At 39.3% G+C, this 14,661-nt stretch overlaps 1 protein-coding gene across 1 annotated transcript; it reads right to left on the bottom strand.

Annotated features, from left to right (window-relative positions):
- Positions 1-4,529: 4,529 nt before the first annotated feature.
- On the bottom strand, positions 4,530-10,899 carry LOC134789511 (UDP-glucosyltransferase 2-like). Its single transcript, XM_063760094.1, has 8 exons — positions 10,738-10,899; positions 8,699-8,789; positions 7,789-7,981; positions 7,056-7,250; positions 6,217-6,436; positions 5,509-5,728; positions 4,905-5,124; positions 4,530-4,796 (listed from the first exon to the last, which is right to left on the bottom strand). Exons 1-8 carry the CDS (start codon positions 10,879-10,881, stop codon positions 4,535-4,537), a joined length of 1,545 nt encoding a protein of 514 aa, XP_063616164.1. The 5' UTR covers positions 10,882-10,899; the 3' UTR covers positions 4,530-4,534.
- Positions 10,900-14,661: the final 3,762 nt, after the last annotated feature.

Here is a 14,661-nt window from a genome sequence, read left to right as displayed (position 1 = left end):
TGTCATAAAACAGGTCTTATTTTTGTTAAGCGCCAGTCCGTTGGCCTTGAACCACTCATTTAACTGCCGAACAACGTTATTTAGGGCCGTTTCAAGCTCATTTTTCGTGGGCGTACTCACTACCGCAGTGACGTCGTCGGCGTACATGTAAATATCGGCGCCAGTAATTGTAGCTGGTAAGTCGTTAAGTAGGTAGTATGCTGAAGAGAGTGTTTGAAAGGCAGGATCCCTGGGGCACCCCCATTAGGTTGTGGCGCTCCGAGGATGTCACGCTGCCGCGTTCTCCAACTACCACTTGTGCCCTCCCGCTCATAAACGAGAGCAACAGTTTTAGAGCTGGGCCTCGAACACCGTAGTAGTCGAGTTTGTCTGCTACGAGCGCGTGGTCGGCGGTGTCGAAGGCGCGTGAGAGGTCGCAGCTAGGGCTTGCAATCCGGATATCCGGATATCCGTTATATCCGGATATCCGTACAATTTAGTATCCGGATTTAGATTAAGTTGATATCCGGATAAAACGAATAATTCGAATAATACAAATTTTAAGAAAACTATTTTAAAAACGTTGAGAATTATAATGTAAACCACGTTGTCGGTTGATTTTATTTATTTGGATACATGTTTACGTTATAAAACTGTTTATTCGTTACTCCTTGATTGCCGTCTACTCCCTTATTTCCACAATCGTATGCAGATCAACCTAGCTCCGTAAAAGTAACTTTGAGTGTACGAGTACCGTGTTCCTGTCAAACATTACGTGACGTGATGCGCTGTCATTATTGTTAGCGTCCGAATACACTATTAACAAAGTGCGAACAGAACTAAAATGAGTCCAACGCAGGAAGACTTCGGTTGATATTAAACTGCCGATCGAAATGCAGTAGGATTTAGCAGAATGATGAAGAAGGTTTTAGCATTTTGTATTTGAATAAATAGAAGAGCAAAAATGATCGGCCAGACCAGACCAAGAAAGAGTTATATGAGCCAAGTAAAGGAGCATGAGGGGCCGTGTCGTACCAGGACATTAGCGGCTGGCTTCGGATCGACCAAGGTGGAGACAACTTCATCACGCTGCACCGACAAGAGCCCAGCTCTTAAATTTAGAAAGAAGAAAGAAAGAAAATACATTTATTTAACGCCACAACATATTATATATAGAAAACAAAGACATACAGACATAAAAAAGCATTGGACGCTAAAATAGGACCCCACTCAGCATAATGCCGCGGCAATCCGTGGCGCTGGTTTTCAGTTGGGACCTGACTTAAAACTATGAGACGACAACACATACGCCAGCGACACACAAAAAACAGATATAAAAAAGAGAGACACTAAAATGTATATGTCGCAGTACGATAGATAAAGCCGTTATACAGTTATATTAAATTGAATGATGATGATTTGAATAAATCTGTAATGGAAACCTTGATTGACTTTAAATGCAATGTAAAATCTCAACAATAAGAGACAGTTCTAACAGTTAGAAAATGTTCGATTCTCTAAATATTATCAAAAACTCTGCCAAGAAATGAATTTCGCAGCGCAGACTGCCAATATTAAATGGAGGGTTGAAGTATCGCCATAACATAGTAAATTATTGCAAATATATTTTGTGTCACCCGTTCGACCATATCTAATCAAGTAATCAAAGCTTGTGTAAGAAATCTTTGCCGAAAATTATTTTAGTTCTTGGTGAGTATAATTTTTTGCCTAATGGCATTTTTGCCATTATCACGTCTCTTGGCAACTCAACACAATAACTCGTACCAACTTAACTAACCTAACCTAACCTCACGGTTACATCAGCTGTATGTTTTGCACTTGCACATCAACTTAAAAGCATCGGCGAAAAGGTAGAACGCCAAAAATAGCTTAAATACTTGCTGTTACATAGCCTTGTATACGTCCAATTGTATTATATTACACTTTTTATTGAGTTAATAAGAGATTTCTTAAATAAAAAGTAAGTATTCAAATTATCCGTTTTATCCGGATAGTAAAATAATTAATATCCGAAATATCTGGATACGAAAACTGGGCGGATATTGCAAACCCTAGTCGCAGCAGACAATGGCTACGTGACGGCCTGCCTCGCGTGCGCGCAGTGCACAATTGATTACCTCCCGCACGAGATCGGTAGTGGACCGGCCTTGGCGGTACGCGTATTGGCTGTCAGATAGAACATTCCTTGGGAACCAGAATGACAGTAGTCTAATGTTTAACCCTACCTCGAAGCACTTGCTAAGAGCCGGTACTAGCGCAATAGGTCGGTACGATTTCGCGTCTTTTTTGTTACCCTTGCCTTTATATAAGGGGCAGATTTTAACTTTTTTCAAGCATGTGGGGTACGAACCTAACCGCATGCAGTTGTTAAACAGCTGCGAGAGCACGAAGCAAATTGTTGGACTAGCTTGTTTAAGGAGGTTCGCGGACAGTCCGTAGACATCGGTGGTATTTTTTGCTGCTATCTTATAGGCCAGTATAACACTTATTTCCGCCGGGCTGAAGGAGGTTAATCTCAATGAGGTGTCGCTATGTAAAGTGCGGGAGGATAAAGAGGTCAGACACTGCGCGCGGTCCGCGGTGGGAGCACCGCATGCGGCGCCCGCGCATATGAACTCCTCATTCAGTGCATCGACCAGGTGTTGTTTGGACAAGAATGGGTTACCGTCGCTGTCAGTAAGTAGATCGGTATAATCTACCCGCTCGCGTGGGAGTCTGGCAATTTCCGTGTTTATAGCTCGCCACATTGCTTTATTTTTATTTGAGCTACTACTAATAATCGAGTTGAAGTACTCCGTTCTCTTGGTCTGTAGTTTTCGGTTGTAGGTATTGAGAATTTTTGTTGAGGCAGTATTTACCTTTGTGTTGCCTGGATCGTTTTTAGCTAAGGTAATAAAATCGAAAGCTAGTAATTTTAAGCCGATGAGTTCGGAATCTATCCACGGGCTTTTTTTATGATGTACGGTCACAGTTTTGACTGGCATATGAACATCTTGTAGATAGGTTAAGATGTTGATTATTTTAGTCGCAAACAGCTCGCAGTCGCTTTGGTGTTTGTTTACTAAAATCTGCCAATCTATGGACTCTAGCGAACGAACAAACGAACCAATATTATTACGGCTAAACGCGCGTTTCTTTACTATCGCTGACCGCGGCTGAGGAGCGGGTTGCGGGACGACTAGGCGCTGCGCCATATGATCGCTAAGATTAGTGATAACGCAGGTCGCGGACACACGGCTGTCCCGGATGTTCGAGTAGGCGTGGTCCAACAGTGTTGAACTATCGCCATCTACCCTGGTAGCTTTTTTTACGTACTGCCTAAAGTGGTGGGCGGATAGAATGTCCAGGAGATGTTTTTTTACGGTGGTGTTATTAAGAAGGTGTACACAATGGCCAGGGCGTGGCATGGCCCAACCTTCACCACTGTGTACTGGGGCCTTAAGAAATCTTTGTTGACCTTCCCACGGTATTGAATAAAAAAGGTGTAGTCAGAACACTCAGAACACAATTATGATTTATTATAAGTGACTGATTATACCTACTGAGCCATTTTTTGTTAGAACGGTAATTGAAGTAAAAAAAAAAACATTTATCATTCTAGGTATTCTTTTTATTCACATCAATCTTCCTCGACACGAACCTTCTTATAACAAAAACACATATAGGTGCAAGCACTAATAGGTGCACGACCTAATTACCTATTATAATATTTATAATATAACGATAGCTGACGATAGAGATGATATGGTGTGTTAAGTCCAAGATAAATTCCTGCTTTGAGTTTGACAGCTAATGTAAATGGCGCTGTACGGCTCCATAACATCCATGAATCTAGGATATAACTGGATCTGGCATGAGTGGTGGGGGTAACTGACAGAACGGGATAGTCTTATGTATCTTTCAGTAGGAGTAGCAGCGAAAGAGCTATTATTGTTTGTCCTTGTCACAGTCTCACATTTTATTTGTTCCCCACCTTTTTTTTAGTATGGATAATGGTGGGCAACAAATGAATTCGACCAATCACAGTGTCGCATTTGCGTATGTTTTGTCCCTCACGGAGGCACGCGTATACCACTTCTATACTATCCTACCTTCTATGATAACATCATAAGCCCCCTCCAGACTATGCGCGTGAATCGCGGGCGAAGCGATTCACGCGCATAGTCTGGAGGGGGCTTTACGGCACCTTTGGCTGTCATAGTTGGCATTTGACAATGGGGTTGGCCGGTGGAAGTTTTTAGCAGATGGCGCCATCATAGCTTGCCCCGTCAATCCCTAGAATTGTATCAAATTTTTGTTTTTTTTAATACCCTGGATGCCAGCTCTTTAAGCCAAATCTCATAGAAAAAGGGGCAAGCTATGATGGCGCCATCTAGGCAAACCTTTGACAGTTGCCAACCCCATTCCGTTACCACAAAACATATGGAGCCGTAGGTACAGCGCCATCTACAGTCATCAGCTGCCAAATTCATGGGCTCGATTTTTTCTTAGATTGTACACCTCTTCCACAATATTAAAACAACACAACATTCAATCATCTATTCTTCTTATTCACATCAGTCTTCGTTGACAAGAATCGTCTTACAACAAAAACACTTAATAAAACAAGTGCAAACACAAGACCCAACAGATCGAGGTACATCTTCTGGTACCATGGCACCAGGAGCGCAGGAGACCGCAGATGCGGCGCCCCGCGCGTGCGCACCACGTGCTCCACCCAGTGGACCAGGGTCTTGCCGGGCGGGCTCTGGCGGTGATGATACACAAACGAGAGCTCCTTCACTCGGTCTCGGTACCTGAGAAGAAATGGGTTAAGTAAGCTTGGGATCGTAAGTAATTCGTTAACAGATGGGTGTACTCATTACAAAATTATCCCTAGCAGTTCTAAAAGCAACATAGCTAACCTTGGACTTCCAAGAATATCTTCAATAGCCTCTTTCAACTTCTCCGGAATGTCGTGATCAAAATCCACTCTCTTCGCATAGCCTTTGCTCACAGCCCTGTCAATGTTGAGGAACTGGTCAGCGAAGACGGGGATCCCGATGATGGGCACGCCAAAATGCAGCGCCTCCGTGTTGGATAGCAGCCCGCCGTGCGTGATGAAGAGGACACAATTAGGATGGTCTGCAAGACAATAAATTGGTCGGTAAGGTCGTCAAAGGATTAAAAATTGGAACTAAATGTTAGTGCAATTAAAGATTTGAATAATAAGTGTTAGTGTCATAAAAGATGAGTAGGTACATAAGTAGGTAAATTAGGTAAATGCCATTAACAAACGTGTTTTTAATAGAAATAACTGATTGCGTTCTTATGACCGTTTATCTCACCAGAGAGGCGCAAATGGGCGTTTCAATACCAACCTTTCCAGAGAACAGGGTCGTTCCTTGTCAAACGAATTGACAGGTAAATGAAATTAATGAAAATTAAGTAAGACCCTTCATCCCACATCTAACACCTTTCATCATAGCAGCACATAGCAGTTCAAACTATGAGACTTGTAACTCTTACCTAATATGCTTTGTTGTGGAGCAAAACCAATCAAATGGACATTTTTGGGCAGGTTCTCGGGTGACTCCTCCAGTTTCCAGATGACGGTCTGCTCCAGCTGACCGAACATGCCAAGGAGGGCACGTTTCAATTCCGCGGACAAACTTTTGCTGCTCAGTACGGAGCCCATACTGAAGTAGATAACGCCGTGTTTAGCATTGTCCATAAGAGTTTGGAGGTCCTGGAAAGCATTAAATGTCTTAATTCACATGAAAGTCATAAAAAAAAACATAGCCACAACCGAATACAGAACCTCCTCCTTCTATGAAATTTAGTTTAGTTAGATAGATACTTTTTGTTCCGATGAAACTGATGGACGTACTTAGGATAAAAAATTAAGAATGGGACATTGAAAATGCCTAGTTCAGGGTATTTGTTCATTCACCGTAGGTTTGGAAATTTAATAAGTTTCATAACAAAAAAAATTGCCATCCGAAATATAATTTAATTTAGCTTGGGTTTCAGCGGAAAAATAACGATAATTTCAAGCCTTTCATTTAAACTGTACCTTAACATTCAACACTTTTTGGCAAACTACGCACAAACTTGTTGACACGCTAAGGATATGATGGTATATTACCTTGGATGGTTATTATTACCTATTATGTATAATTATGTACCTTGTCGTGTCATGATTGATCTACCCAGGCTAACACTACCACTACCAACCTTAGGTAAAGGCTTGACTGTCTCCTCGATGTGGTACCCAGCAATAGGAATGTAGCTCTGCGGCAGACTGAACGCGCTTCCAGCAGACACATGGGAGTTGCCCAGCATCAGACTCGCATTGTACTTGGCCGCGTCGTATGGAGGCAGGTGGCGACCCCTGGCGGCCGCTGCTGAGGTGAACGCTTTCTCGTATAGCGAAGCCTCCTGTTGTGACGAGACCCTAGAAAATATAATACATTTTCAATTTGATAGTGGTTGCCTTCAAAGCTGTGTGCATAATGCATTTACAATGACATATCTACAGCGTTTATTCTAGTCTGAGAATAAATGGTAATACATTGATAGCAGAAATAAACTATGTAGTAAATAACAATGACACATTTGTAACAATTAAACTTGCTCATCTCACATCACAAGTCACGTAGGGAATATTTTACTATGTCTATTTGTTGGCAACTTATGTATTTATTTAGGCGCATAATCATGGCCAAGTATCATATAGGTATAAGTGGTATAACCATAACTGAATATTTGTTACTGTTATGACTAACAAGCGTAAGCTTGAGAGAGACACAAGCTTTTTTTGAAATCCAACCTGTGGGAGGAGGAATAGAAAACAACGCAGACCGCCAACAAACAAAGGTGGCCACTAAGCTTTTGTGCGGCCACCACCTGCCGGTAGAGCAATAAAACCAAAGAGAAAAAACTGCAACACGCATTGCTAGACATTGGGAATGCGAGCGAGACAGCCAGCTTAATCATTTAGAACTGTACAAGCACGTTGGTTTTGGTCCTACAATAGTTTAAAGTTTGTTGAGTTAAAGTAAGAAACGTCTTACCATTTATGATACTTAGTGGACAAAAACGTCCAGAGTCCAGCAACTCGCTGCTGGAAGTTGAAGGGCGGGACTATGGTGGAGCTGTAATCTGTTACATAGGCAGGGTTGGGGTCGTCGTCTATGAGGGACAGCACCATGGCATGCGGCTCCATGGAGGACGACCAGATAAACGGACAACCGAACACTGGTGCTAGTCTGAAACATAAGCTACAGTCAAAAGCAAATAGTAATGGGTAAAACTACGCGCTAAAAATTTTGCCACCCTGGAATGCTTTTCCAAATAGAGATAAATCTCTACAGCTCGCGTTCAAAATACCTAGAGTTAGACCAAGAAAAGTCTGCAGTGATTTTGATAGCCCACGCAATGCAAGTGTTATTTATACGTTATAATTTCATAGAAGTTTGTCGTTTAAAATATGGGCTATCAAAATCGCTGCAGACTTTTCTTGGTCTAATTCTACCTATATATTCCAGTCGAATAATTCAACATACAGATACAGAAGATATGTCTCTTTTAGTTGAGGTGGTAGAAAATGTAGTAAAGGAGAAAAAAATCTTAAGTCAAAAGTGCGATATCTTGTATCTCTGATCTCATCGGAAGATCAGCGCTGGAAGTCGCCAGCAACATGAGATTATGCCATTTCGTGGCAGTTTCATCTTTGTGTGTTTTTCTTATAGGTACGTATTCTGTTACGTTTGTGTTTCCGAATAAAACATTATATTCTATTCATACCCGCTGTACGCCTCCACGAACATCCACTCCGCGATGACGACGTCGAACTCCTCCTGAACGTCGTGCAACAGCCGTTGGACGTGCTCATGCATCAGCGTTCCGTTGGCGATGACCAGCATGAGCTGCAGCACCGCCGGTGTGCCGAACACTGGTAATTCCTTGTTCATCAGCTTGGTCAGGTCTAAAATTTCACCTGGAACAAGTCGACGTACATGTTAAATATGTTAGGAATATCATCTGAAGATTTTTTTTTTCAATTTGCCATTTGTCACATTTTCAAATCTCCAACAGCATTTTTTTAAATAACTTCGGGTGTTTTAGATTTTAGAACTAAAATATTACTTTTTCTAATATAAAACCTAAATAATTAAATAAGAATAAGTAGGTAGGTAAGTAAATATCTCAGTAGATAAAAAGATAGTACCTACAAAAGACATCAACGCACTTCTTATTCATTCAATAGTAGCGCGTTGATGTCTTTTGTTCTATCCTTTGGCGACACGTGACGTGATTGGTCGAATTCATTATAATTGACTAAAAAAGCTTTTCGTACGAAGTCTAATGACTTCTACTTATTGACTATAATTAGTTGAGTCGGGAGCCCACAGTGAATAAGTATGCGATTACAGTTTATACGAAGTCTTATTTCAACCATTGAAGTCGACGAGTAGAAAAACTCATTTACGATGCTTTTCATAAATTTTGAAAAATTTACGCTTATGACGAAAAATGCATTCGGACAAATGAAACATAGGGGAAAAAATCTTCGGAATATCGATAGGTTAATTACCATAAACGTAATAGCATAACTACATTAAATATATTACCTACTTACAAAATAAAAAATATTTTATTTGGGTAACTTAGTGTTTACTTTTAACTGTGAATAGGTAGGTGAACCTAAACTTACCCGCTGGAAAAAGGGCAAAGTTTGAAGACACGTCGATTTGACGCAAATTCTTTGATGGGTCCTTAATAGGAACTGGAGTTATATATGTCACCTGAAATACATATAACGATGTTACTGTTGAAAAAATCGGCCAAGAGCATGTCGGGCCATGCTCAGTGTAGGGTTTCGTAGTTACTATTCTGTCAAAATAGGCCAAACGGGGGCTATTAGTAAGTATCATAAGATTCATAAGGGAGTACCTTTGCAGCGCTTTGTACTTACGTCTTTTTACTCGGAAAAGAAGATTTTTTGCAATAACTCAAAAACTACTAGACCGATCATGTTCGCTATAGTTTTCATTGAAAGTATTTATTAAGTTCTTGTTTCATTTTTTGGACCCGTGGTTCAAAAGTTAGAGGGGGGGGGGGGGCACATATCTTTTTTTCTTTCGGAGCGCATATTTCCGACAATATTAACTATATCAAAAAATGGTTTTAGGATACCCTCATTCGTTTTGAAAGACCTATCCAACGATAACCCACACTATTGGAACAAAGCAAAAAAAAAAATTTCAAATAAACTTCTTGTATGGGAGGTACCCTAAAAAAATATTTTTTATACTTTTTATTTTACCGTTCTGTCGCAATGCATGATGTATGTACCCATGCCAAATTGCTGCTGAGCCTCGGACAGACAGACAGACAGACATGGCGAAACTATAACGGTTTCTAGGTGACTACGAAACCCTAAAAAAAAACAGTTCCGCTTCTTAATCGTTGTTGGTGTAAGTTCCTAAGGGTGGTATTCCACCTATCCATTTTCTTTGTCCAATATGTATTGCGTCTCACGTTTTGCTTAAGAGCCCATCAACGTGCACACTAGCACCACTGCTGAATAATCGTGATTATTTTTAATTTAACGACAGGTATTTAAAAAAACCGGGCAAGTGCGAGTCGGACTCGCGCACGAAGGGTTCCGTACCATAATGCAAAAAAAAAAACGGAAAAAAATGCAAAAAGAAAACGGTCACCCATCCAAATACTGACCACTCCCGACGTTGCTTAACTTTGGTCAAAAATCACGTTTGTTGTATGGGAGCCCCATTTAAATCTTTATTTTATTCTGTTTTTAGTATTTGTTGTTATAGCGGCAACAGAAATACATCATCTGTGAAAATTTCAACTGTCTAGCTATCACGGTTCGTGAGATACAGCCTGGTGACAGACGGACGGACGGACGGACGGACGGACGGACGGACGGACAGCGAAGTCTTAGTAATAGGGTCCCGTTTTACCCTTTGGGTACGGAACCCTAAAAAGGGGTCCGCTACGTACTGTTATTTGTATTTAAGTATCTTTTGAACACATCAAACTAGTTTTTAGGGTTCCGTACCCAAAGGGTAAAACGGGACCCTATTACTAAGACTTCGCTGTCCGTCCGTCCGTCCGTCCGTCCGTCCGTCTGTCACCAGGCTGTATCTCACGAACCGTGATAGCTAGACAGTTGAAATTTTCACAGATGATGTATTTCTGTTGCCGCTATAACAACAAATACTAAAAACAGAATAAAATAAAGATTTAAATGGGGCTCCCATACAACAAACGTGATTTTTGACCAAAGTTAAGCAACGTCGGGAGTGGTCAGTACTTGGATGGGTGACCGTTTTTTTTTGCTTTTTTTTTTCGTTTTTTTTTTGCATTATGGTACGGAACCCTTCGTGCGCGAGTCCGACTCGCACTTGCCCGGTTTTTTATGTTGCTGGATTCGTCGATCTATGAACTGAAACCAAAAACGGCCGTTTCAACTTTGGACGCATAATTTGACGAATCCAGCAACATAAAAACTAGTTTGATGTATTCAAAAGAATCAAAAGATACTTTTAAATACAAAATACAGTCCGTAGCGGCCCCCTTTTTATATCTTTCGTTAAATTTTAATAATCATCACGATTATTTTCAGCAGTGGCGCTAGTGTGCACGTTGATGGACTCTTAATGAGAGAGTGAGACGCAATGAGATTGGACAAGTGGAATACCACCCTAATGTTCCTGTACCCTGTACCTGATGGCCGGCCCGAAGCAGGTGCCTGACGTAGCCCTCGCCCAGGTTGATGTGGCTGCGCGTGGGGATCGGGAACACCACTAGCGCCCGATACGCCTCACACGCTGTTAGCATCAGCATTGCTAGCACTGCTAACGCCTTCATGGTCACTGCCAATGTGGAATGTATTGATATGTTTTTATATACTAATATATATAGCCACACGAACCCAGGCGTTGTAAAAACCGGTCTTACTACAAAAAAAAATTTCGAGCGGTAGTAATGTAAGATAAGTATACATACATTTTAATACATGTATTAAAATAATCACTTGTAGTTGTGACATTTGCGATGTCACCTCAGTAAGTGCGCCGATTTGAATAGTAGGAGAGGAAGTTATTTTATAAGGAAAACAAAAGCCGTCAATATTTACAAAAACATGTGAAAGTATGGTCATTTAGGCCTGTATTAAACTCATGGGACTCAAACCCTCTTTATACCAATTTTTTTAATAGGTACCTAATATTAATATTTTCACGACAAATTATCATTCTACAATAAAATTAAAAATATTTACAACTATAAGGAAATGTAGAATTATTCTATAAACAATATACTTATATCCAACTTTCAATGGAACATGCATTTAAATAAATAAAAAATGAATTATTATAGATAAATCTACATTTGACCCATGCTGCAACTTGCAAGTACCTAGGCTTACCTAACTATAGGTACCTACTAACTTGCCCTATTTAGCAGATTTTCTAACTAAACTAACTTACCAACTCCCAACTATTTCTCAGACACGCGAAGCTTCACTCGGAGATGACCGGAGACTGGCAGGCCACACAAACAAAAAACATAACGACCATGACAAGCGTAACACATGTTAATTATCTTTGGTAATCGTCCCCAAACTGCCTTGGGTGACTTGCACTTATCAATGTAAACAGAGGTAGCTGACCATTTACAGTAGTGTGCGATATAATAGCAGTTTTGCTGCTATTACTTATATATATTGCACATGAGTAAATTGAGTTAATAATTTCTAAAGTCCTAGTCATAGTTTGTCATTGGCGGCATTATCACCAGAGCCTCAAGCAAACAATAATTGACCGAAGCGAAGCGAAGGTCTACGTTTTGACTCGGGCATTTTGCTTTCGTATGTCCGGATGTTCTCCTCTACAGGTCGCAATTCTTAACCGATTCTCGTGAAATTTTGTGACCGAATTTTATGACTAAATAAAAATTTTTTGTCAATCCGGTTTTTGGAAATTTTTAAAAATGGCGGAGTCGTGATACCTGGCGCCTAAACAAATTGTCGTATCGATATCATAAGACTTTTTTCTTTTTGAGACATGTTTACAGAGTTAATAGCAAAAAATGCAGAAAAAAATTATCGCTGGTTTAGGCGGTATTTAGATATTTAATTTTAACTAATTTTAATTTGAGAAGGAGTAGCTAAATTTCGTCAACCCATCTAAGAACTATTTGGCTCAGTTTGTAAACGTTCGCTTTTTCTGTTTGCACAGAGGGTCTGGGTTCGATCCCCAGTAATTGTATGCTGGGATATTATAACTTTTTGTATTTTTTTACACATAAATTTCGTATTGTTTTTCTTTAATTTACTATACACCGTATTTTTATTGAATTCCATTAACTTCGGGGTATATAGTTAAGTACGTTTATAAGAACTAAATGGCATAGTTAATTTTCAAAAAAAAAATTTTTTTTTGTTTTCTTTTTTGTTTTTTTTTTTGTTTAAAAAGTAATTAAATGTAGCATATAGCGTTGTTGTAACACGGGCATTACATTTAACTCAACCAAACAATTGAAATCTGTGACATATCAATGTCATTTCGTACATCAATCGACCGAGATTGTACTTAATTTTAGTAGCAAATGTATGAACTCATTCTAAACACTAATCAATATGTAAGCCGGCCCTAAGGCAAGTGTACACGCTTGTAGAGGCCTATAGTAAAAAAATAAATTATGGATTATCTCCGAAATGGACTTAATTAGAACATCGGTGTCTTTGAGAAAGTTACTTGATTTAAGCTCAGGAATGCACCCTTGAAATTAACGGAAATAAAAAAAAACACGGTGTATTTAAAGCTCTTAGCACCATGTTATTTCAAGCTCTGCTCGCGAGGTCTACAGCTCACAGAGCCACTAGTACATTAAGATACAAGTGCGAAAAGTAGGATATTCGCAATGAGTGGCGATAAATCGAAACAGGACGAAGCCATATTGAAATTGTCAAAGAATGTTGAATTTACTAGTTTAAATAGTTCAGCAAGTTCCATAGAATGACACTTTAGGAAGAAAATTGTAATAAGCTGGTTTTAATTTTGTTACTTCCATATTATTCAAGCGAATTTTCAGTTAATTTAGAATTATTGTTAAGAATAACCTAATGCAGAATGAAGCAGAAGAATTATCAATAAAAGGTCGAATATGACTGAACTAAAGTTATGGTTTTCCCTTAATTTTTAAGTATTAAATATTATTTTTTTGAATATTGCGCACAGCTGTGTAAACGTTTTTCAACAAATCAAACTGCACTGAGTTTAATACCAGGCTATTTAAAATGCAGCGGAAACAGCCGAGCCCTGTAAATATAGTTATTGTCCTCGTTCACTAGTCATTTACTTTTTAAATACTGTGTAACGGTTTACCGTTATTTCCAATTAAAATTCTACAAAATAAGAAATAAACTTAAACCTAAATATAACTATAAACTACTATAATACACATTTCATACTTATTATCTAAAAAAATATACACAAAAACCTTGAAAACTAATATATACAAAATAAATCTACGAACAAACAGAATTGACGACTGCATTTGCTATTAGGTAAAACTAGATGCGAATACAAAGGACTACGTCACCCGGCTCGCGATAAGCGATGTGAACCGGCCAGCTAATGAGACACATACGCGTCCGAGACATTGCTACCACGGCTTTGACAGCGAGAGGTCAAATCGACTAAATTCAAAGATACAATTTTACAGTCATGATGTGACAAATTTTTAATATGGTGTAAAATTTATTCTAATATTAAATGTGTTAAGTTCCAGTATTTCCCCAAATAGGGTGAGTGTTTTGAATATTTTGTAGTTTTAAGAGAAAGGTAACTTTCATAGTAGTAAATTAAGGAATCATTTTCTTCTTGCCATCACATTTTCATTTAGTTCTTTCTGGGTACATTTGGCTATCACTATCTGCTTATTAACTGTAATTTTCCTATAAAAATAACGCTGGAAATAACAAGCTTCTCGAACCTTCTGGAAATATGAGTCTACCCACTTTATAAAAATCTTGTAGATTATAATCAAAGTTAGGCTTAATTCTAATTTAAATGTATAAAATTACATGCCAAATTGTAGTTGACATGCATTAATAAAGCTTTTAGTTGTAGAAGTACATTTAGTAAATTTAACTTCACTTTCTTCTTTGTTTTAAATTTAAAATGATGATTCTACTTGTGACTGCCACATCATTGATCACCTTTTAATTCTTTGGGGTTCACTACACCAGCCTACTTTCTCATTAGCGCATTAATTTGGCCTAAAATCCGGATGTCGCAGTCACTTGTACAAAATTGGACTTTTCTTGAAATGGCCATTTTTACCGGAATTCCAGGGACCAAGTCTGGGGTTGGAGTCGAAACCTACCAACCTGAATTCGCATGCTCCGCTTCGTTCCGGAAGGTTCCCGTGCTGGATCCGGAATCCTTTTTTTTGAAGACGGCCGCCTCCAAGTTCGACGTTCTGCGACGTAGTGCAGGGAAGTGACCCCTATCAAGGACTCGTTTCACCACTGTTAATTGCCAGCTCAGAAAAGATCCACGACCTTGTCTTTCCTTTAGTTTTTTTTATTTTTTTTAAATTATATTTCGTAAAATTTATTCTGGTTAGTTTTCTTTCGTCTCA

Source organism: Cydia splendana, chromosome 1 (genome assembly GCF_910591565.1).
Source record: "Cydia splendana chromosome 1, ilCydSple1.2, whole genome shotgun sequence".
In the NCBI taxonomy this organism is placed as follows: domain Eukaryota; kingdom Metazoa; phylum Arthropoda; class Insecta; order Lepidoptera; family Tortricidae; genus Cydia; species Cydia splendana.
This window is presented reverse-complemented; position numbering and strand designations above follow the sequence as displayed.